General features: G+C 38.8%; 1 protein-coding gene across 1 annotated transcript in view; it reads left to right on the top strand.

Moving 5' to 3' along the window:
- The window catches only part of LOC145997305 (hemolymph lipopolysaccharide-binding protein-like), a 53108-nt gene that overhangs the window by 22605 nt on the left and 7057 nt on the right, over positions 1–23446 (top strand). Inside the window, exons 2-3 of the mRNA XM_083134208.1 lie at positions 8389–8573; positions 22440–22700. Of these exons, the coding sequence (XP_082990334.1) occupies positions 8432–8573; positions 22440–22700 (403 nt within the window). The 5' untranslated portion in view covers positions 8389–8431. The remainder of the gene's footprint in view (positions 1–8388; positions 8574–22439; positions 22701–23446) is intronic.

The following is a 23446-nucleotide window of genomic DNA, read 5'->3' as shown; positions in this document are numbered from 1 at the left end:
GTCATTTTGGGCATATTTTTGTGAGAATTCTGCTTTTATCTGGATTACAATTCTTTTGGTGCTTAACCCAATTGGGGCTGGATATATTCTTATTGCATTGATTACAATATTTTTGATTAGGCATTTTTGTTGTTGGTTTATTATATAAAATTTCTTGGGGTTCAAATCAAAATTCTATGCTTAATAAAAAATATCAGTTGGGTTCAGCAGTGTGTTTTGTATATTTAGTGTGTGTGTGTATGTGTGTGAATATTTTTGGCTTTGGTATTTATAAAAAATTTCTTGGGGTTCAAATCAAAACTCTATACTTAATAAACCTATGACAGGTTGTCAAAAATTCTGTCTATTAAATCAAATAGATTTGTAATTCAATTTATATAAATTTGCAATATTTTTGTGTTTAAAAAAATATGAGCAGCACTGCAACAACACACCCTTACTCTTCAACAACTCTCACAATACTGGCTGATATGCAATGCAAAATCTCTTTATATAGCCTAAGCACAGACCGCATTGAAAGCATCTGAAACAATAAGCCAAGCAGAATATAACACATGTCTAATAATTTATTGCTTAATATTGGGTAATAATTTGTTGCAAAACATGATGCAATATAAATAAACCAGAAATAGGCCACAAGTGGACCGGAAGTAGGCAAACCGGAAGTGGACCGGAAGTAGGCAAACCGGAAGTGGACCGGAAGTAAATATGTGTGGGTGTGGGTGGGTGGGTGTGGGTGTGGGTTTTATGAGCATCTTGGATTAGTTTTAGGTGTGGGCAAAAAAATATCAAGAGGGGCATATTTTTGACACGATTATGGACAACAATCTCACAGAAGTGCCTTTTGTAAGTGTGGACAAATCAATCTGAGGGGGCTCATCATTTCACAGGAACTTCCCGAGGGCATTTTTACAAAAATCTTGGATTAGACAGGGTTCCACACTTGAGCAAAAAGCTCATATGGGCATGTTGAGCTTGTTTTAAGTGTAGGCAAATCTGCCTGAGAGGGGCTCATCATTTCTCAAGTTTATCCTATATACTTTTACACTACTGGCGATAGATATCTTCTCAATGGTTCCGTAGCTACGATTCTCCAGTCCCTTCCACCCACTTGTCTTAGTTATTTACTTTATTCATATCAAGTCACGAAACATGAATCTAACGAAAACACACAGATATAGTTATAACAAGAAACACACCTCGCGTCGAAGGTTCCAGACTCGAGTTCTGGCTTTTTTGCGAGGGTGATTATTCCTGTGTGTCTGTTTATGATCTTTGTCTAAAAAAAATATTCCTCATTATTGCCGTGATTAACCTAGGGAGAGACCAAAGCGACTGAAATAACAAAAGTAAAGAAAAAGCAAGACACATCTGCCTAGGCATGTTATACCTTGGGAATTAGCAATCTGAAAATTAACTTGCGTTTCAGTCGACTCCTTGCGAAAGAGTTTCGTTTTGTCTCGTTTGGAGTGTTGGTTATCGTGTTGAACTAGCATGCGCGCAACCCAAGTTCTATCCCAGCGGAAGGAAAGTTCATTTTTTTTGTCTAATTTCATCCAATCTTTTTATAAAACTGAGGTTTCTGTAAAACCTTTTGAATTGCATGCCACTTCGTATGTTGGTAATCTGAAAGCAACCAAGATGAAAATTTGATGTTCCGAAGCGACGATGTATTTGTGTATGTGTTGAAAAAACGCAGTTATTAATTAGAGAAAAGCATGCAGCCACGTGATCATTGATGTTGAGTTGGTGTTTTAAGTCCACTTTATGCACAGTATGGCTAATCGGGACTGGACCTACAGTTTAAAGTGGGATCCGAACCACTTGTGCCTCCACCGGGTATCGAACCCGGGACCCTTTGATTACAAGGCAACGACGCTACCACTGCGCCATGGGGGAGGCACACGTGATCATTGAGAACGTTTCCTAGTTGTCAATGCTGATATGGCAGTAGCTTGAACGTCTCGATGAGTTCCAAGTGCCTTGATGAGGCGAAGCTATAACATGATTTTCAAGTGGTCAAGTAGCCACATGGTAGCGGAAAGAAGACTTTGGGTTCGATTCGAGTTTTATTGCTTTTTAAATAACTCGAGCAACTAATTATTGCATTTTATTTAATAAATTATTGGAGTAAAGGTTAAATACTTTTTTACTTTATTTTTGGGTTGAAATCTTTACCGTTTTAAATTTTATTTGTAAAAAATATTTTTTACTATAGTTTTTTCAGATGTCTCATCATTTTACAAACATACTCAATAAAATGTTATGCCTGGCGAAAAGTATATATTTCTTTCGAGAAAATAATCCAGAAATACATATAATACTATTCACAAGAAATTATCGTAATCGTTTGGAAAACAAAATTCAATTCAAAATTCAACAATTCGCACAGCAAATAAAATAAGAATGTTCGCAATAAATAAATTGAAATATATATATAGTCGCTCCAGTTAAGAAAAAAATTGGAGGCAATCAAACGGGAATCGAACCCAGTATCTCCTGCGTGTCAAACTAATACGCTACCACCACACCACCTGGTCTTCTGTCAGTAGGACACTATAATCGTCTTGTGAGTAACGCTTGCTAAGTTTCTAATCTTTGAAGCTCTTGTAATTTTTGTTGTGTGTCACGGAGTTATGTTTACTTCAACATTTGAGCACACAATCCAAACATACGTAAATTTTGTACACAGAAAACATGGGTTTTCTGCACATAATTACGGAGCATGCGCTCTGTCAAGGACTAGAAGGAACCTCGCAAAAGTTACCGAAGCTTCTCTGCGGTGCTGACAGTTGGCCCCGGAGTCACGTGGTATCCTGCTTATCAGTCGACATGATCTTGTGCCTGCAGAACCAGCACACTGAAATGAACGAAGGTATTTTACGTGATTTGTAAGCTGGAACAAAACACGCCACGCGTTACAACAGACAGAGGTTTGCCTTCAGCTTTCGGACAGACAAACCACACTACGCATACAGACATAATATAATGTAAGATAAAAGGAAATTATTTCTCAGTCTCCTCAAACTGACAATTTTATTGCCTCTTTCTTTGGAGTTATTTGACCACAGAAACGGATTATATTATAATAATAATCCTATAGCGCAACAGCCCAATATCGGGCCAAGGCTTACATACCGACTGCTGGCCTCCCTCCCTCGCGAGCCACCAAGGGGGCGTGGAGATCTGAAGCCAGACTAGGGGGACGGGTGGTCGGCCCGACCAACCCCCAGCCGTTATAGGACTTCGCAACCGGAAGAAACAAAGGCTATACTTTTTAAACATTACACTGAATAATTGTTATTTGATTAGGAAACTAAAAATGACTTCAGTATTCCTATGCAGTACACAAGAGATTCTAAACACACTCTAAAACATACTACTGTTCGTTTCAACGTATTATTTCAACAAACAAGACACAAAATAAAGGGCATGCTCAAGAAAAAATGTTTCTGTGATTATCAAGTGCATTTTGGATCTGAGAGTTATCCAAATATTATTAAATTTGAAAATAGTATTTCAGTTAGTGTAATGTGCTTTCACTGTTCATAAGTCAGTCATTGTTCTCTGCGGTTTTCAATACAACATTGAGGCTCTCTGATCGTACGTTTCAGATCAGGTATCCATCCACATAATTTAATATATTTATAAGTTGTTTTAAGCGATATTCTCCGTTTTTATTCTTCCATATATGATATCAATATAACATTGCAAACAGTTATTAATGGTTTCAATGTCATTTTCTGGGTAAAAAAAATCGTCGAACATGCAAACGCAAGTATCAAAGTATTGCTTTAGACAGCACTCATGATTTTTAAACGTGGAAAGGTAATCGTTTTAAGAGGAACGTGAAAGTTGGTGTGTGTTGACAGACTGTAGCTACTGCCATATTAGCACTGACAACTAGGAAACGTTCTCAATGATCACGTGGCTGCATGCTTTTCGCTAATAAATAACTGCGCTTTTTCAACACATACACAAATATATCGTCGCTTCGGAACATGAAATTTTCATCTTTGCTGCTTTCAGGTCACCAACATACGAAAAAATATAAATATGCTGACCAAGGCAGTAATTTATTTTATTAAAAACATAAACTAAACGTTACGTTTCAACCTTCTAGCAAGGTCTTCATCAGACTCTGTATCAAGTACAAAAGTAACAAGATACCAAAAACAGGCCAATACATCAACTATTCACCATAAGATTCACGTCACCACCAAAAAAAATATTGATATCATCAAAAGAGTCATAGCACCAAACATCGTTGAGAAAAAAAAATAAAACACGTAGAGAGAAAAAAATTAAAACTGTAGGTCACAGCCTCTTGCGTACTCAAAGAGTAGGAGCACCAATAAACGAAGTCTTGAGGCATAGATAAAAAAAATCGTATAGGTTTGACACTTAACTAGTTTTGAATTAAAACATGACAACAGCACAACAGCTGAAAAAAAACACAGGTTAGTACACAGTGAAAGATCGTCGCACAACACACGTGGGTTTGTTGACTGTTTGCGGAGTTCAAAGTACACACTGAATAACACACACAAGGTTGGGCGAGGCATGGAGCGATCGTCACCATGGCAACGCCGTAGACTGCACGTCGCCATAGGCGGAGCGTATTCTGTAGCAGACGATAAAACACAAAACAAAGACTCTTATCTCACACAGGGCGTGAAAATGTAAATCCACTAAAATATGGGTCAACACCCGTGGTCACAACATACGACATATTTGTGTACTAAATATGTGTGCGTGACGTTATTTGATGGAGGCCGAACACTGGAACACACTTTCAGCCGAGGAAAATGACCATGCGTATCACGTGATGGCAGGTAAACAAGGGCAATACGCACTGAGTGGGAGGGGCTTTGCCGATGTAGGTCGCCGTGACGTCATTGGAATGGCAGTCTGGAACTCAAGCGTAGGACGTCGTTGCAGCAGGAGGCTTCCTGAGTAAAACGCTCCAGAGCTGGATCGCGGCCGGGAAGATGGGATAATCAGTCACTCGGTCCAGACAGGATTGGGTCCTTCGGTGCTGGAAATCCACATGTTCGTCATCCGGTCTCTTCGATGAGCCTAGGTCTCTCTCTCGGAAGCACAGGCAGGAGGTCGTCATGATGAGTGATCCAGCAGCAATCGTGGCGATGAGAATGAAACAAGCTCAAAAAGGGAAAAATTAGGAAAATGTAAAAGGTAGTGGAGCAGAGTTACAATAAATGATGGCGGGTGATAAAGTCGACAGAAAAAGGACTTTCAAATGAAACTGGGGAAGAATGTTGAGGGGGTAGGGGTAGTATCTGATCGTAGTGACGGCGAAGGGGCGTTGTTACTTATATGACGCAGAGTTTTTAAGGGGACCTGTTTATGAATGACAGGTTTACATGAGGAAAGTTCGCCGGGGGTCAATGGGGGGGGAAATAGGTGGAATAGCCGGACTAGCCGGAATAGAGGCCGAGGGCGGCGGTGGCTTCACTTGAGGTGCCGGAAGTCGACGTCCTTTCGGAAAAGTGGTGGTACATTGATTTGGAGTATTTATTTGTTTTGTACCAGAGGAGAAAGGGGCCGGGGGGAAGAGGGGGTGGTGGGAGAATAACTGTTGTCTCCGGGGCATGTGAAATTGATTGTAAGGCAATCGGGGCACTGATGGAAGGTTTCTTTAATCGTTTTTGGGGTGTTGTGACACGTGATTTGGGGGAACAACAGCAAGATATAATTAATAATACCAATAAAATAAGTATGCCGAGAAGAGCTATCACGATGGATGCGATAATAGCATAATGAGCGGGAGACATCTTGTGGTAGTAGTCTGAAATGAGAAAAGAAAGGGAGTTCAGCGATAATAGAACGAACTAAGTGATTACGAGACATTTCCGTCTGTAATATGTGTAAATGTCGTATATAAAAATAATTGCAAGAATTTTACGTGTATTGTGGGCAAAGTATTAAGCGTCTTCGATTCGCTGCTAACCAAAAAAAAATATTTGAAAAATAAGTGAAAAGGAGTAAGTGATAGATGTATATAAAAGTTCATGGAAAAAGAGAGTAGGTTTTAATTTCATGGGATATGAGCTATACCATGTTGTATGCTATCAATATTTCCCATGTTTCGCACATCGTGCTTCTCCATTTACTGTTATTTGGACATTCACGTGGAAGTTAAAACTTAGCTTTGTGTGTTTGTTTTCACGTGCATGTGTGCGAGAAGAGTGTTGTGCACGTGTTTTCGATATTTTTCTGGGTATTATTTTCGTTCAAAGCATTAATATAATTGTAAAATATGGAATTTACTGTAATACAAGGAGTGAAAATATAAACCCAGTCCGTCAGGTTCGTTCCCAAACAACATTAAATAATGGAACGTAACGTGGACCGAGTATTATTCCATGTCGAGAACACGAGACATTACGATCGACAATCTTCATCTCGTATTTCTCTTTGGCATCACTACTCAATTTACGGAGATGTATACCCGTGACTGGTATACAAGCTGCAGAAATGCAATGCTGGTTGGGTTGTCTAGTCACAAGGCGCTTGGTGGTCAGACATGGATGGCTTGCTTCAGTGCTTCTTCAATAAGGTCGTTACAAGCCAGAAGTGTCCGTGACTGTACAAGACGTGGCCAAAGGCCACGTCGAAAGTTCGCGAGTCGTGTGATTATAATGACATAATATATTGTTACGTTATTGCATATTCTATATTCTATTGTTACCTTGTATGCAAGCCACTGCTTTTTACACTCGCTGTACTTAATGTTAAGCTCGGCACTGGAAAATATGCATCGTCTACGGCATCAAAAGGTCTTCCTATCCTTGATAACTTAGAAATCGTCACCTTACTCGCAAATTTCCTTCAGGTTCATCTCAACGGTATCCTTTCATGTTTGTACTTGCCCCATACCGTCAGGTTATCCAACATGAACCCTGGCCTCCCCGATGGCATCGAATTGTAATCAAGGGGTCCCGGGTTCGATTCCCGGTGGAGGCACATTGTGGTTCGGATCCCACTTTAAACTGTAGGTCCAGTCCCGATTAGCCTTACTGTGCATAAAGTGAACTTAAAACACCAAATCAATCAATCAATAAGACTCCTGTAAATTTTCTATCTTTTCCGATCTGGGTCACATGGCCTGTCCCACAAAATCGTCTTACTTTAATTATTATATTCTTTAAGAGCTTGCCCTGACTCATTGACCCATCAACACACAGTCCACAAACACATGAACGCAGAAACTTGAAAGCTTAGGGGTGTCATCCTCTTATGACGTAAGCACACACCAAAAAGGGATTAGCCTATCCAATATTCATCCCTTACGGGAGAAAAGGAGATTAACTTTGTCAAATTTAGGACTTAAAACACGAAAATACTTATTGCAAAAACTGTTCAACAGATGGCGCTTTGTGCATTATAATGTTAAAATGCTTTATTTTGCAAATATCTGCATAAACAAAATAGCAAATATGTCTAATATAAATATTTAACACGCAAATATAACACAACACGGGTGAATCCAAGAGAGTGTCATTAGTAACATGTATTAGGAGATAAATATAGATTATGCAGTTTATGTAATACTTTTCCTTATATTTCTACACCTCTTTCACGTTTAATTTCATCGGAATAACATGTGTGAACGTGTGAAAGTATAGAAACAGCCGTAGACCGGGAGCGCACAAACAAAAGGTTGCGTGCGCTTGTGGTTAAAAATGTATACCACGAGCGCACAGAATCCATTGCGATGTTGCCACGTTGTGTCAATTGTTTTTGCCTTTGAAGGGACTTAAGTGGACTTAAAACACCAACTCAATGAACAACTCGAAGCTAACCTAGCCTAACCTAACATAACCTAACCTTGTTGAGTTCAGTTGGTGTTTTAAGTCCACTTTATGCACTGTAAGGCTAATCGGGATAAACCTACAGTTTAAAGTTGGATCCGAACCACTTGTGCCTCCACCGGGTATCGAACCCGAGACCCCTTGAATACAAGGCAACGACGCTACCACTGCGCCATCGGGGAGGCCCCATAACCTAACCTAGCCATTACACAATCATAGATGTGACAACGCAGCATTGGATTGTGTGCGCTCGTAGCACCTTTCATATACCACGAGCGCACAATTTCACATTTTTGTGCGCTAGTGGACTGCACCCATAGAAAACGTTTTACAGAATCGTTGTTGGGTAACCTGATGTTAAGAGAACTGTAGGAAGGCCACATCGAAGATGATTAAGATGAGCCTAAAGGTGAAAGACACGTGTTTCTGCAGCAATAAATCTTCGAGTTAGAAATGCAAAAAGGAATAGTTAATAAATAAAATATTTATTTGCATAAAAATTTTTTCCATGTCTATAGTTTTTTCAGATGTGAATTTGCTTACTTTGTTACAGACTACCCCGATTGCTTCTAGAAACACGCACATCAAATCTAAGAATGACTTTAAAGCACTGGACTGGGTTTGCTGCAACTGCCCTTCTGTTCCTTGTTTCACCTGTAGCAGTTCAAGAAGTCACTGTCACTGAAGACTATACCTCTACCACCACTGTTGTAGACGAAACAACCACCGTATCTCCAAGTAAGCATATTCTTACACCTTTAGTTTCTACGGTATTTCGTAATTCTTATCGCACAAGCCTCTAGAAACAGCGTCTTGTGTTAGGTTTGTTCACTGTGCGAATTAGCTTGTTGTTTTGTGAGGTAGGGTTTTCTTTTCTTGACTATGCAAATGTGTATATACCGTATCAGGGCGAAGGCGTGACTCGAACCCGGGACCCCTGGCGTCATAACTCGATAGACTAATCTCATTGTCTCGGAAATCGTACGAAAAATAAAGTAAACTCAGCCTTATGCTAAAAACTCCGTTAACGACAGACGCGGACTCGCCAACGGCTTTAACGTTTGGAAATTTGAATTCACCATAAATAGTTACACACCAGATCTCAGTTCAGAAAGATATCGCGTGAACAATCGTTGCCTCCGATTTATTTGATTATCAATTATTACGTAAAGAGTTCCACGGGAGTTGCGCTACCGAAAGAAGTTTATTTCAAGACCCTGCCTTGTCTATTGATTCAACGAGACCATCAACTCTACAGAACATCAGGGGTAAGCGAACATTCATTTATTCGTTTTCTATTATTCTCATGACCCTGCCAGACCAGTCAACCGAAGTAAAAAAATTGAATGTTTAAGTGTTCTCCTTATTTCATAGGGCCGAGCCCCCTTTGCTTGTTTAGGTGTTACATTTATTTATCAGGGGTGTTACTGTTATGTCCTATTACTTATGACATAAACAGAATTATACATCTCAAGAGTGGAACTTCATAAAGTATATTCAAACTTATAACAAGGTGGATTACATTTTTAAAACTTAAAATCATCCATAAGGATACATAAACAAGGTGCATAATCGTTACTATGCATAGATTATTACATTGGCCATAGCTGCCAGTTTACCATGTACAATAACGCATTTTATAATATACAGGGTGTCCACAAATTATTCTTATAACTTTAAATCTAAATAACTAAAGAATGGAACGAGGTATCTCAGTTCTGTTGCCTTCATGTCAAAGAGAAACTCTCAAAGTTTTGTTTACTGTTTTTTTCAGGTACATTGAGTAAGTGTGGAAGATGTGAGGTCACATTTCCACAAAATAACTACTCCACAGGAGAAGGCACAGTGTGTTTCCTTTTCTCATAAATGATTGAATAGGCATAACTGTCGAATTTGGGGGGGGGGTCTGAAAAGGCTCACGAGGTTCGAGAAATCTACCCCCAAAGCCCAGAGGTTCATGTGTGGTGTGGTCTTATGCACAATCAAATCATTGGCCCCTTTTTGATATCCTACGGGAAACAAGGGGGGAATACACAGAGATGCATTGAGGTGGTAGAAAATCTTTGAGAGCTTCGCTTTCAAATGAAAGAAACAGAACTGAGATACCTTGTTCCATTATTTAGTTATTTAGATTTGAAGTTGTAAAGATAATTTGTGGACACCCTGTATATAATTTTCTCCCTTCCATAGAAGACAAACTTATGAGGGTTAGAATACTCTTTGCCTTTTGCCCGACCCTGTGGCCGAGTGGTTAGCATATCGCGCTGCGACGCCAAGGGTCCCGGGTTCGAATCCAGGTCGGTCTTGGTTGTTTGTGAATGTCCATTCATCAATTTCATCATTTCATCACTCATCCCCATCTTCGCAAATTAGCCAAGAGGCACAAAACGCGAAGTAAAATAAACTAAATAAAAAAAAAAAAACTCTTTGCCTTTTTACTCTTTGAGATTTCCTTCTTACAAAATCACTTCCTCCCTTCTTAGACGAACTGGTTCCTGGACCAAGTCTGCTCGCTCCCTTCGAATATGAGCTACATTCTTGCTTCGGAGACGAACCGTGAGCATTGTGTTCTTCACTGTCGCTTAGTTCCTGCCGATGCATTTCATTTTAAATTGGAGGATATAATAAATATGCATCTATCGTCATATTCCTGAAGTCTTTCTGACCGATTTGAATCGCCTTCCGTTTCATGGAGAATCTTTAAAAATGAGTATTGTACATTTCTGTATCTGCCACTTTCTACATCTCTCACTTATACACAGCAAAACTGCGTCTTTCAATAATCTCTACTTTCCGATATACAGAGCATTCCCTGACATTCGCTGCGAGACTCGGCGGCAAGCGGCCCGGCATCAGCGCTTGTCTTTCCGGGTGAACGGGTCCCCGACAGTCGCACGCTACAGTCTGTTTTTTTTCGCTCCCCCTGCCTGCGCTCTCTTTCCCTTTCTGTTGACGTTGCAGACTGACGCAATTATAATCCTCCCTCGGAAGTTGTGTTGTGTTGTGTCGTGTCCGTGTGTTGAAGATTGTGGCTTAATATGGCACCACAAATGTTTACATTACAACAAAGAATTTATCTTGTCGAGTGTTACTTCGGAAAGAGGAATTCTGGAGAAGTGCGACGACGTTTTGCAAAGAAATTTCCTGGTGTTCCCGTTCCACATAGGACCACTATATTAAACCTTGTAAAAAAGTTTGAGTAACAGGGTCAGTTCTGAATAAAAGTGGAAAGAAAAACCCACGTGCTCTGAGGAAAAACTCGATGAGATGGGACAAAGGTTAGAACAGTCTCCTCGGAAATCTATCCACCGCCTCTCATAACAAATTTGGTGTTTCAAAAACCACAGCATTTAGAGCCGCTAAAATTCTTATATGGTAAAATAATAACGTCACGGGGGAAAAGTGTAAAAAATCTAAAAAAAAAGTATACAAAGACAATCCGCACACCATCCGTGAGTTAAAAGAGAGTATTGTATGAGAAATCGGGAGAATTACAGTAGAGGAACTTGCACGTGTAAATGCCAATTTCCTTCGGAGATGCCAGGAATGTGTTGCAGCAGAGGGACATCATTTTCAACACCTTCTGTAGTCAAGGTTAGTACACAATGTGAAAACTGTAATTTTAATAGCCGACTCTAGCGATTGTCGCGGAACCCGTTCACCGAATCACCGGGAAAGACAAGCGCTGATGCCGGGCCGCTTGCCGCCGAGTCTCGTAGCGAATGTCAAGGAATGCTCTGTATGTTAAATATAGTGCCATGAAAATTTAAGCTGAAAACAGCTTACTGTTGTCTCGACTCGGTGAGGTTGGTCAGTTGCAGAATGGTATCCTTAATCCACAAGGCTGCGTATTTTTCAACAGGGAAATGTTGGATTGCTGTACCATTGATGGGCACTAATGATTTCTCAGTTGTGTTTTCACATAGTTAAGAAATGCCATATGCTTTCAAACCCATTTTCTTTAAAGGGGATAAAAGCATCCCCCTGGCAGGGATAATAATAATAATTTTATTTTGCCGGAGATAATTTCTTGGTGGGGAAAAATCCCACGGCATCCCTCCGTTAATTCGCACACTGGGTTTGTTAGCTTTAGTTCTCTTAGCATCAAAACACTGCAAGTGTATTATTTATGCTGAGAACTAAACCCAACAAGCCTAACCTAACAACGAACTCACTTAGCCTAACAATGAAAACTTTACGCGATGACGTGACAAGGCGAGGTTGCTAGGGACTTGTGCGGTGAGCAGTGATGTGCCGTAGACTATAAGTTTACGTCTACATGCGTTGTCTACACGTAATCTACGCGTAGATTACATTGATTGTAGTTTCCATGGACTACGTAGACAATCTAAAGTGCATTAAAATTAATTTTCAAGGGTTTCATGAAAGGAAAGTGACATTTTCAACTGTATTGGTTCCTAACGAAATGAAAAGAATCCTATTTACAACAAAATTTCTCTTCTTTTCTATTATCAACTATGAAGATAAATAGTATGCAAAAAACAACAACAGATGGCAGTCGTGAGGTAAAAGTGGTCTTTTCCCCATAAAACACTAGAATATTTCCTACGTTAGGTTTCTTCCTAGGTGAGAATTTGTTCGAATTTGGAGGGAAGAGTATGAAAAGTTCTCCTCACACATCAGCAACTGATATGCAGTATAATTTTATTCCAATTTATTCTATTATACATACTACTCATTCTAATTAATGGTGATTATTTGTACTTTTCATATTTTGGGATATTATATAGCAATAAATTTCTTTTTCTTAAATTACATGTGCTTGCATTGAAACATATTTGGTGAAGAAACTCTCTATTATCCAACAATCCAGTTATAATTTTATAAAGAAATATCTGTTGTCCTAATTCTCTTCTATTGCTGAGTGTCATAAATGAGAATTCCTTCAGTAAAAGGACATATGAAACTCTGTTTGCGTATGCAGACATGTTGTACCTCTTGTAATATAGGTATCTGAAAAACTTTTTTTGCACTTGTTCTATTTGTTTTATGTGGGTTTTGTAAAGTGGCGACCAAACAATAGATGTATATTCTAGTTTGCTTCTAACTAAGGCACTATACAGAAGCTTAATAGAAGTAGTACTGCTAAAATTGAGACAATTTCTTATTAGTAAACCCAAAGATCTATACGCATTATTTATTATATGAGATATATGTTCATGAAACTCTAGTTTACAATCAATTATTACTCCCAGATCTTTAATACTTTTCACTTGTTTCAGTTTTTCCTGATTAATGAAGTACTCATAATGTGTGGTATGTTCTGTATTTGATATTATCATAAAACAGCATTTCTTGATATTGAGTCCAAGATTACTTTTAACACTCCACTCAAATAAGCTGTTTAAATCTGTTTGTAGTTTCATAACATCCTGGGGCCCATTAATTTGTTTATATAACTTTACATCATCAGCATACATGAAACAATATGAATGTTTAACATGTAACGGTAAATCATTTATGAAAAGAATGAAAAACAATGGTCCTAAGTTGGATCCTTGAGGTACCCCTGACTGTGCAGTATACATATATGACTTAGCATTTTTATATGTTACATACTGTTTCCTATGATTCAAATACGACTCAATAAGAGATAAAAAATTGAGTCAACCCAAAGCTTGAAAGTTTTTTTAACAAGACATCATGATTAATTTTATCAAATGCTTTGGAGAAATCAGTGTAAATTACATGCATACTTGAACGATCATGCAGTATGTTGTGTGCATATTGGACAAAATTAATTAGATTCGTTGTTGTCGATCTACCAGCAAAAAATCCATGTTGACTTTCACTTATAAAACTCTTTACATGATTAAATATTCGCATATATATAATATGCTCAAATACTTTTGCTGGTGCACATAAAATTGCAATGGGTCTATAATTTTCTATATTTCTAGAATCTCCTGTTTTTAAAATGGGGCAGACTTGCGTTAATTTCCATAGATTAGGGAAGTATTGATTTTTTATTATTAAATTGAATATTGAACACAAAGGTTTTTCTAATATTTCTGCACATGCTTTTAATACGTAAGGAGGGATTCCATCCGGCCCAGTTGATTTTTTTGGTTTCAATTTTTTTATGGCTTCAAAATATTATTTAGATGTTATTGTCCTAATTGATAGTTCATAAGGAACTTCCGTTTTAGAATATTCTGATGGATTATAAACTCCAGTACTATCTACATACATTGATTTAAAATAGGACGCAAAACCATTAACAATATGTTGACTCGTTTCAAGTAATTTATTTCCAAAGACCATTGTAGGATTATAATTGGTTCTCTTGCCCCTTTTACTTTGCACAAATTCCCAGAATTCTTTGGTATCTTTTTGTATATTTTGTTCTATTTCTTTGATGTAGATTTTGTATGCTTTATCTATCAATATTTTAGTTATTTTTCTAAGCTTTTTATATTCTACCTCGCTATTTACACTATCTTTCTTTCGTTTTCTATGATATTCTTTTAGTTTTAATTTATTAATAATTTCTACGGTAAACCATCGTGGATATTTGCTGTGCATATTAGTTTTCTTATATGGAACAGTTTCATCAAATACCTTATTAATTACATTATAAAAATAAGTTATGGCCTCTTCTACATTACCCATTTTGTATAAATATGCCCTGTCTATACCTCGTAATAATTCGTACATGCGCATAAAGTTTGCTTTACAAAAGTTCCTTCTGAGAGTGATATTATTTTTAATACTCTTGAACTTTATTTCCATAGACACATTTATAATTAATGCAGGATGATGTAAATCCTCCTTAACAAGAGGACATTCATCTCTAGATACTCTAATGTTACTATACACATTAGTAAGTATAAGATCTAAGGTTCTGTTATTGCCATTCTTAACATTGTTTATTGAATGTAAATCATAAAAACTTAAAAAGTTTTGCAACAATTTATAACAGGGCCCACCTTCTTGTAGATTGTATGAACAGTCAGATATCAACGGTAAATTAAAGTCTCCAATTATAAATAGATTATTTTGTAACTCTTCTTTGCATTCAAACAAATTGTAAAATGATTTATAGATATCAATTTTGGAAGCAGGAGAGATATAGATCCCGATTATATAATACAATTGGTTACATATAGAGACTTTAATACATAACATATCAAGATTACTTTTTATTTCAACAACATCTGAAGGTATTTTATTTTTAACTGCAATAAGAACACCACCTCCTTTATGATTACCAGTTTTATCATGACGAAAGACCCTATAATTATCATGAAGTTATTCACTGCTTAGGACCCCATCATGTAACCATGTTTCTGTTAAGACAATAATATCATATCTACTTGCTATATTATTTGCATAAAACTCATAAGTTTTTGTATTGAGACCCCTCACATTTTGATAGTAAACCATAATATCAGACGAAGCCATTTATTGCTTCAAATTATCTATGTCATCAGTTATTACATATACATCCTTTTGTGAAGCCATTTCAAATTATGCTAACTTATCAACATCTTCAATTGTTTTCAGAACAAAAATATCTCTATCACCTTCTCTTTTTCTTAATTTTATAGACCCTGAACCATCAACCCATAAGTATGCGTAGTTTTTCTCTCTTTTAACTTTCCTGGCATAGCCATAAATTTTCTTCCTGAGGGGAGTGAGACTTTGATTAATATATACAACTTCGTTATTTGTGTAGCCCAGATGTGTACAATTTAGATTTCTCTTAACTTTACGTCTTTCAATTATCTTATCTCTAACTACTCGTCTAACAAACTTAACAATAATGCCTGCCGATTTCTGTTGCGGAAGTTTTTTCATTCTGTGACATATGTCAATCATTTCATTTTCTACCTTTACATCTAGTACTTGTCCTACTTTTTTTACAATTTCGTAGGGATCTTCATTCAAGTTTTCTGGTACACCATATATTTCAAGTGTATTTCTCTTACCATACTGTTCCAGATCGTCTACTTGAAGCTGTGTCTCCTTCAATTGCTTCTTTAATAACAGATTCTCACTTTCCAACACTTCTATCCGCCCTAAGCATGTACCTATACTCTCGGACTGTTTTTTTATTAGTTCAGCGTTTTCATCTAATTTCTCGTGAGCAAGGTTTATTGATTTTCCTAGTTCACGTTCCGTTTCTTCTTGCTGCTGCTTCGAGTTTTAACTTCATTTGTAAGAGCTTGTAACAGTTCATATACGTCCGTTAGGGATGGATTCACTACCTTAGCTGGTTCCTCCGCACTTTCAAGAAGTAGACTACTGCGCCGTTCTTTCATGCATTTTGTACATCGCCATTCCCTGTTTTCAGATTTTAAATATTCCACATCACTTTCCTTTAACTGCACACATTTCATATGATACCAATTGCAGCAACCACTGCACTGTATTTTGGATGAGATATCCTGTCTTGATACAGGTTTAAAACATTCTGAGCAAGTATTCATATTTGGAGAAATCCGACACAAAGCTCCAACCATGCTGTATAAAAAATAGGTGCACTAATCGACTTGTATGCTGTTTGTTTACATTTGCAAGGACCACAAATTAGTTAATAAAGTACATAAAGAACGTATTTCCTTCCCATATTTTTATCTAGTTACAAAGTTAAGTACTTACTGCATTGTTTCACACTATTATTTCATTTCAGTAACGTGCACACACTGTAATATTTCACTAAATTTACGGAGCGATAACAGCCGTGATCCTACTCCATTTCTTCTTCTTCTTCTTATGTAATTACGTGTATAAAATAGTATACGTGTAGAATGTAGACTATCGTTGTTTACGCGTAGACGCAAATCACTGGCGGCGAGCATACTCGCCCCATTTCGTTGGACACCAATTTCCTTCCTTTATGCAGCATTCTTATGCCAGTTGCATTTCGACCAACATGAGACAAAAAAGATTTATAAAGAATGAAATTGCGATACTACTAAGTGAGGCAAGAGTGTACATTGAACGAAATTAGTAGTGCTGTGTAATTTATACAGCACGATTTTAATACACTCAGTTTGATTTGTAAATTAAATAAATTTCACTCAGTGGTGCCAACTTTTCAAAAATATTGAGTGCTCACAGATTTGTTGTATAAATTTATACAACGCACAGCACTATCATAAGCCCTTATCTTCCTTTGATTTCACAAAAGTGCATAATTATAAAACCGTTTGTTTCGTAAAACGAGGTGACTTTATTTCTAAAATAATGAAAGAAATTATTGGACGGGCTAGAGTTCCACACGCCACTGCTTTCTCAAAGAAGTATGCGTCGTCGCCTTGTAATCGAAGGGCCACGGGTTCGATACCCGGTGGAGGCACAAGTGGTTCGGACCCCACTTTAAACTGTAGGTCCAGTCCCAATTAGCCTTACTGTGCATAAAGTGGACTTAAAACAATAAATTCAATCAATCAAAGAACTATGAAACTTGAAAGATTATTATAGTAAAAAATGTGCAATTAAATTATTTGTTAGTATTGATCATGTGCAGCACTCATTTGCCATCAGCCTTTGGCAGCAAAAGAAAAATACAGTTGACAACACTAGCACTAGGAATAGTATTTCAGATAGAATTTTCCATTATGTAATTGATCTTCTTTAAGTATTACACTTCAAAGCCAATGTTGCTTTCTTCTCAGTGTAGAAGTTTCATCTTGGGGCCCTGCGATATGTACCCCATCTCTGGGTGTATTTATAAGTCTCAATGTTTTCAGTGACTAAATTTTTTGCCCAACTTTCATATTTTCAAAACTCTGTCTGCCCTGAAATGTAACAACTTACAAGATGGTAGATATGACGTTGGCACAGTTCAATAGCTTTAACGGGGTTATTATTAAACACTCACATATACAAACTAGCAGCAGTAGTATATGCGACAAATTTCAGATTCATATCGAATTATACAGGGTGGCTCAATAAGTCACTTAACACCCCCAGTACAAGGCCACTGTAGCGCGCAACATGGAAATGGTGATGACCTATCGTTATCAGGCCAAGGGGGAACCACATTGACGCCACCCACACGGTCGGCGGCCATCTTGAATACAACTTCAGAATTTTAAATGGGAAGGGGGTCGTGCGACATATCAAAATGGGCTAGAATTTCACCAGGAAAACAACTGTGACATTTGTTTTCACCTAACTTTAATTGTTGCAGAGTTAACAATACCACAAAGTTATGGCTCAATAAGTCACTTAACACCCCCCGTACAAGGGCACTGCGGCATGGAACGTGGAAATGGTGATGACCTATCGTTATCAGGCCAAGGGGGAACCACATTGACGCCACCCACACGGTCGGCGGCCATCTTGATGTCCGCCATCTTGAATTCAACTTCAGAATTTTAAATGGGAAGGGGGTCGTGCGACATATCAAAATGGGCTAGAATTTCACCAGGAAAACAACTGTGACATTTGTTTTCACCTAACTTTAATTGTTGCAGAGTAAACAATACCACAAAGTTATGGCTCAATAAGTCACTTAACACCCCCAGTGCAAGGCCACTGCGGCATGGAACGTGAAAATGGCGATGACCAATCGTTGCCTGGCCAAGGAGAACCACACTGACGTCACCCGCATGGTCGGCAGCCATCTTGATGTCCGCCATCTTGAATTCAACTTCAGAAATTTAAATGGGAAGGGGGTCGTGCGACATATCAAAATGAGCTAGAATTTCACCAGGAAAACAACTGTGACATTTGTTTTCACCTAACTTTAATTGTTGCAGAGTTAACAATACCACAAAGTTATGGCTCAATAAGTCACTTAACACCCCCAGTACAAGGCCACTGCGGCATGGAACGTGAAAATGTCGATGACCAATCGTTGCCTGGCCAAGGGGGAACCACACTGACGTCACCCGCATGGTCGGCAGTCATCTTGATGCCCGCCATCTTGAATTCAACTTCAGAAATTTAAATGGGAAGGGGTCGTGCGACATATCAAAATGGGCTAGAATTTCACCAGGAAAACAACTGTGACATTTGTTTTCACCTAACTTTAAATTTAAGGGCGATTTCCGCATGGGAGAGTGACACGTCCTTTCCTTTTTGCTTAAATGTTCATTGTTCAAATAATCGTTAGTATGTGATTATGTGGTATTTATTGTTTGACCAATCACTGAAAATGTCCGGATATTGACTTACCGGTATGTACATATCTTGTAGTATTGGTTGGCATGGGAATTACGATTGTGTTTTGTTTTTACATAAAAGTTTAAAAGAGTGATGATGTGAATTGATCGTGTCAAGAGTAGCATATTTCCATTTTCACTGATCTGAACGAAAATGCCACTAACACGTGAGGAACGGATTGCCATCATATTGATGTCAGGGGAGAGAAGTACGCGTGACATTGCCGCAGACTTCAATAACCGCAATCCTGCGAGACAGCCGGTGTCACATGGGGCCGTCAGCCAGTTGCTGGCAAAGTTTCAAGATAGTGGATCTGTGGACGACAAGCCGCGACATGGACGTCCGAAAACAACCACGGATGAGGGTACTGCTGTAGAGGTGTTGGCATCATTTGCAAAGTCCGTCCCCAACCCGTAGCACACGGAGACTGGCGCTGGAAAGCGGTGTCAGCAGGGGTTCAATTCAAAGGATTGTACGTGACCACCACTGGCATCCGTATAAGAAACAGCTGCAGCAGCTCCTTAGTGAGGACGATCCAGACAGGCGTTTGCAGTTCTGTGAGTGGGCTATAGCACAACTGCAACGTGACCCTGCCGTCGGTAGCAAGATTCTGTTCAGTGATTAGGCTAATTTTTATGTGTCGGGAGATGTGAATAAGCAAAATCTGCGGTACTGGTCACCCGAAAATCCACATTGGACAGATCCCAGCAAGGTGACGGGAGGCGGGAAGCTAATGGTGTGGTGTGGTACTTGGGGTTCCCGACTTGTTGGTCCATTTTTCATTGAGGGCAACTTAAATGCAGAGGGCTACTTGCTTCTGCTACGGGAGCAGATCTTACCATCCTTACTGTCCGAGGATGGGAGCTATCCTGAATGGTTCCAGCAAGATGTTGCTCCACCGAACTATGGGATGATAGTCCGTCAGTACCTGGATCAACAATTCCCTCACCACTGGATTGATCGCCGAGGGACTGTGGAATGGCCTGCACGCTCACCTGACCTGACCTGACACAATTGGACTTTTACCTCTGGGAACACCTGAAAGCCAGGGATCTGGCCCACTTGCGCACACGCATTGTGGATGCCTGTACTGCAATAACTCCTGAGGTTCTTCAGAATGTGGTAAGGTCATGGGAGAGACGATTACACTTGTGTGTTGCGCAAGAGGGACGTCATATTGAGCATGTGTTATAACTTTGTGGTATTATTAACTCTGCAACAATTAAAGTTAGGTGAAAACGAATGTCACAGTTGTTTTCCTGGTGAAATTCTAGCCCATTTTGATATGTCGCACGACCCACTTCCCATTTAAAATTCTGAAGTTGAATTCAAGATGGCGGACATCAAGATGGCTGCCGACCATGCGGGTGACGTCAGTGTGGTTCCCCCTTGGCCAGACAATGATTGGTCATCGCCATTTTCACGTTCCATGCCGCAGTGGCCTTGTACTGGGGGTGTTAAGTGACTTATTGAGCCATAACTTTGTGGTATTGTTAACTGTGCAACAATTAAAGTTAGGTGAAAACAAATGTCACAGTTGTTTTCCTGGTGAAAGTCTAGCTCATTTTGATATGTCGCACGACCCCCTTCCCATTTAAAATTCTGAAGTTGAATTCAAGATGGCGGACATCAAGATGGCTGCCGACCATGCAGGTGACGTCAATGTGGTTCCCCCTTGGCCAGGCAACGATTGGTCATCGCCGTTTTCACGTTCCATGCCGCAGTGGCGTTGTTCTGGGGGTGTTAAGTGACTTATTGAGCCACCCTGTAGACTAAAGCAGTAAGAAAACGCGTTTGGACATTTCTTCAATATCTTTTCTCTATAAAGTTGTCTGTTTCAGTCTGAAACTATGAAAAAATATATTATTTTGTAATCAGAGGCACAAACACGAATTTTTGTCTAGGGGGGGCAAGTACCAGGATAAACGTACCAATAATAATAATAATAAGAATAATGACGTTATTATTATTACTAGTGGTAGTTGTAGTATTAAAGACGTTATTATCCTCATAAATTACGTAAAAAGGGGGCAGAAGTCGGTGCTAAAGCATTTGTTTGGAACAAACTAATTGAAATATTTTTCTAACACGTTCAATTTCACATTAGCTAATAATGGAAAACAAGCACACAAACTGTATTCTTGAATGGCAGAAAATGAATGATAAATGCATTCGATGATAGGTATTTTTGTGCATGTATAAATTTTATGTACAAGATATGTTTTACACTTATGGAACATGGAGCGACATGAAATAAGAAAATACATATGCAACATGCTAACACTAAATTGTGTACGTTTTCAAATTTTATACAATACTATTTAAATACATTACAAAAAACAATTACATCGCGAGCGAAGCTAGCAAGAAGATTTATAGATCCAATTTTTGCAACTGAGAACAATTTTGGACGCAAATAATTTCACGGTGTGCCATGGCATTCTCTCTTTTACAATTTTTTTTCATGTAGATCGCTCGGCGTCCATGGCTGACTTCCGTCGCCACCTAGCTACGGCTCTGAACTTGACGAGACTGTGAAAAAATCTGATGACGAGCGAAGGGAGTACAAAAAATACGAAATGTATTTTTATTTGCATAAAATTTGAAATCGGGAGGCAATTGCTCCTCTGTGCCCTTGGCCGTCAACGTTTGCCCCCCCCCCCCTTTGCCCTACCTAGACCTGACTTCCGCCGAAGGTTAGGGGACAATGCCCCCCTGTGGTTGCGCCACTGTTTGTAATCGACATAATGTGAATACTATTTTTCTTTTTAAAAAAAATATCTAATCTTCATGTTGGTTTGGAAGTTATGGCCGAAAAACAAAACTAATGAGCAAAATTCAACATGGCTGACGTTTTTTTAAAAATGCCGGAAAATCCTTCACAATTTTCTGACAGGTGCCAACACAATTCATAAGGTTTTGGCTTCTTATTTCAAATGTTGTTCTCAGTCTGTTTTCTATATGCAACAATAGGAGCGGGGTTGTCAATGTATACTATATCCCAGTACTCCCTGGTGTAAGCGAGCGAAAACAAGCCTCTGCGCAAGTAGTGACCCGAGAGGGCGTACTACTGCTACGTTCTGCCCACTCGCTTTCTCCCCTTTTCTACCGTTATTGGCGGCCTTGTTCCACAGATTCCCTGGGCAGAGTATATGTGGGTTTCATGCGACGTCAGGATGCGCACAGCCGCCATATTTGCGTCCAATTTTACCACAATGCAACAGTTCGTGACGTAGGTGAAACACACCTATAGGTGGGTTTCATGTGACGTCAGGATGCGCAAAACCCGTTATGTTTGCGGCAAATGTTACCACAATGCAACAGTTTGCAGAAACATACCTATATGTTGTATTTATCCAGACTCAACTTTTGTCAATGGTATGGTGGTTTTATTTCTGGGTTTGTTACACTTTGATTTCGTTTATTTGAGATGTTAAAATCCTACAATTTTTATTCTAATTTAAGCTTCTACCCCGGATGATGTAACACCAAATCAAGCTAGACGACGGTACAGATTCTACTCTGCTCCCTTGACGTTCGACCAAGCTCTGGTGTACTGCATGGTCGATCAGAGACATCTAGCGATTGTTAATGAAACTGCGGAGGTCGACGAAGTGAAGAGGCGCTTCGCAGAGTTCCCGAACATCACGCGAGCGGACATCCCAGATCGCGCATATGTAGGATTCCACGATAGGAAACAGGAAGGGCAGTTCCAGACCATATTCGGTAAGTTTGTCGTCGTAAATGTATTTGCAAGCGCAAGGTCTCTGGTTCGAATCTTCATCATTACCCTCCGTGATATGAGAGGAAAATATTTACTTAAATTATGCACCCTACATTTTATTTTCATTAATTTTTCACCTTTACTTCTCTTCTCGTTTATATTCTATCCTCGTTCTCTTTTTTCAATCTTTTGTCTCTCTGTCTTTATTCTTCATCTCGCTCGTGTTTACTTCCTTCACTTCTCCCTCTCTCTCTCTCTATTTCTTCCTTTTTATCTTTCTACTTCATTTCTTCATTATTTCCCTCTCTATTTCTTCCTGTCTTATTTCCATTTTTCTTTCTTGTATTCTTTTCCTTCCCATCTTTCTTTTTCTTTCGTTCTCGCATTTTCATTTTCTCGGTTTATTTCATTCTCTCTCTTCCATTAACTTTCTCTTGACTTTCCTTTTCTTTCTCCTTTTTGCCTGTAATCCATTTACTTTCTTCTTTTCTCCTTTTTTCTTTCTTCTCCACTTCTTCCTTTCTTGTCTCTCTCTCGTTTTTTTTTAAATTCGATTTGTTTTACTTGGTTTTTCTGCCACTTTTCGCTAATCGCGAAGATAATGATGATTGATGACGATGAAGGGACATTCATAATAAACACGCATTCCAAGGCCGGAATTTGATTCCGAGATTCCTGGTCCAACCTTTTCTCCTTCTTTATTTTCTCTCTTTTTCTTTCTTCTCTCTTCCTTTCTTCCATTCCCCTT

Source organism: Lepisma saccharinum, chromosome 13 (genome assembly GCF_977018435.1).
Source record: "Lepisma saccharinum chromosome 13, izLepSacc3.1, whole genome shotgun sequence".
Lineage (NCBI taxonomy): Eukaryota > Metazoa > Arthropoda > Insecta > Zygentoma > Lepismatidae > Lepisma > Lepisma saccharinum.
This window is presented reverse-complemented; position numbering and strand designations above follow the sequence as displayed.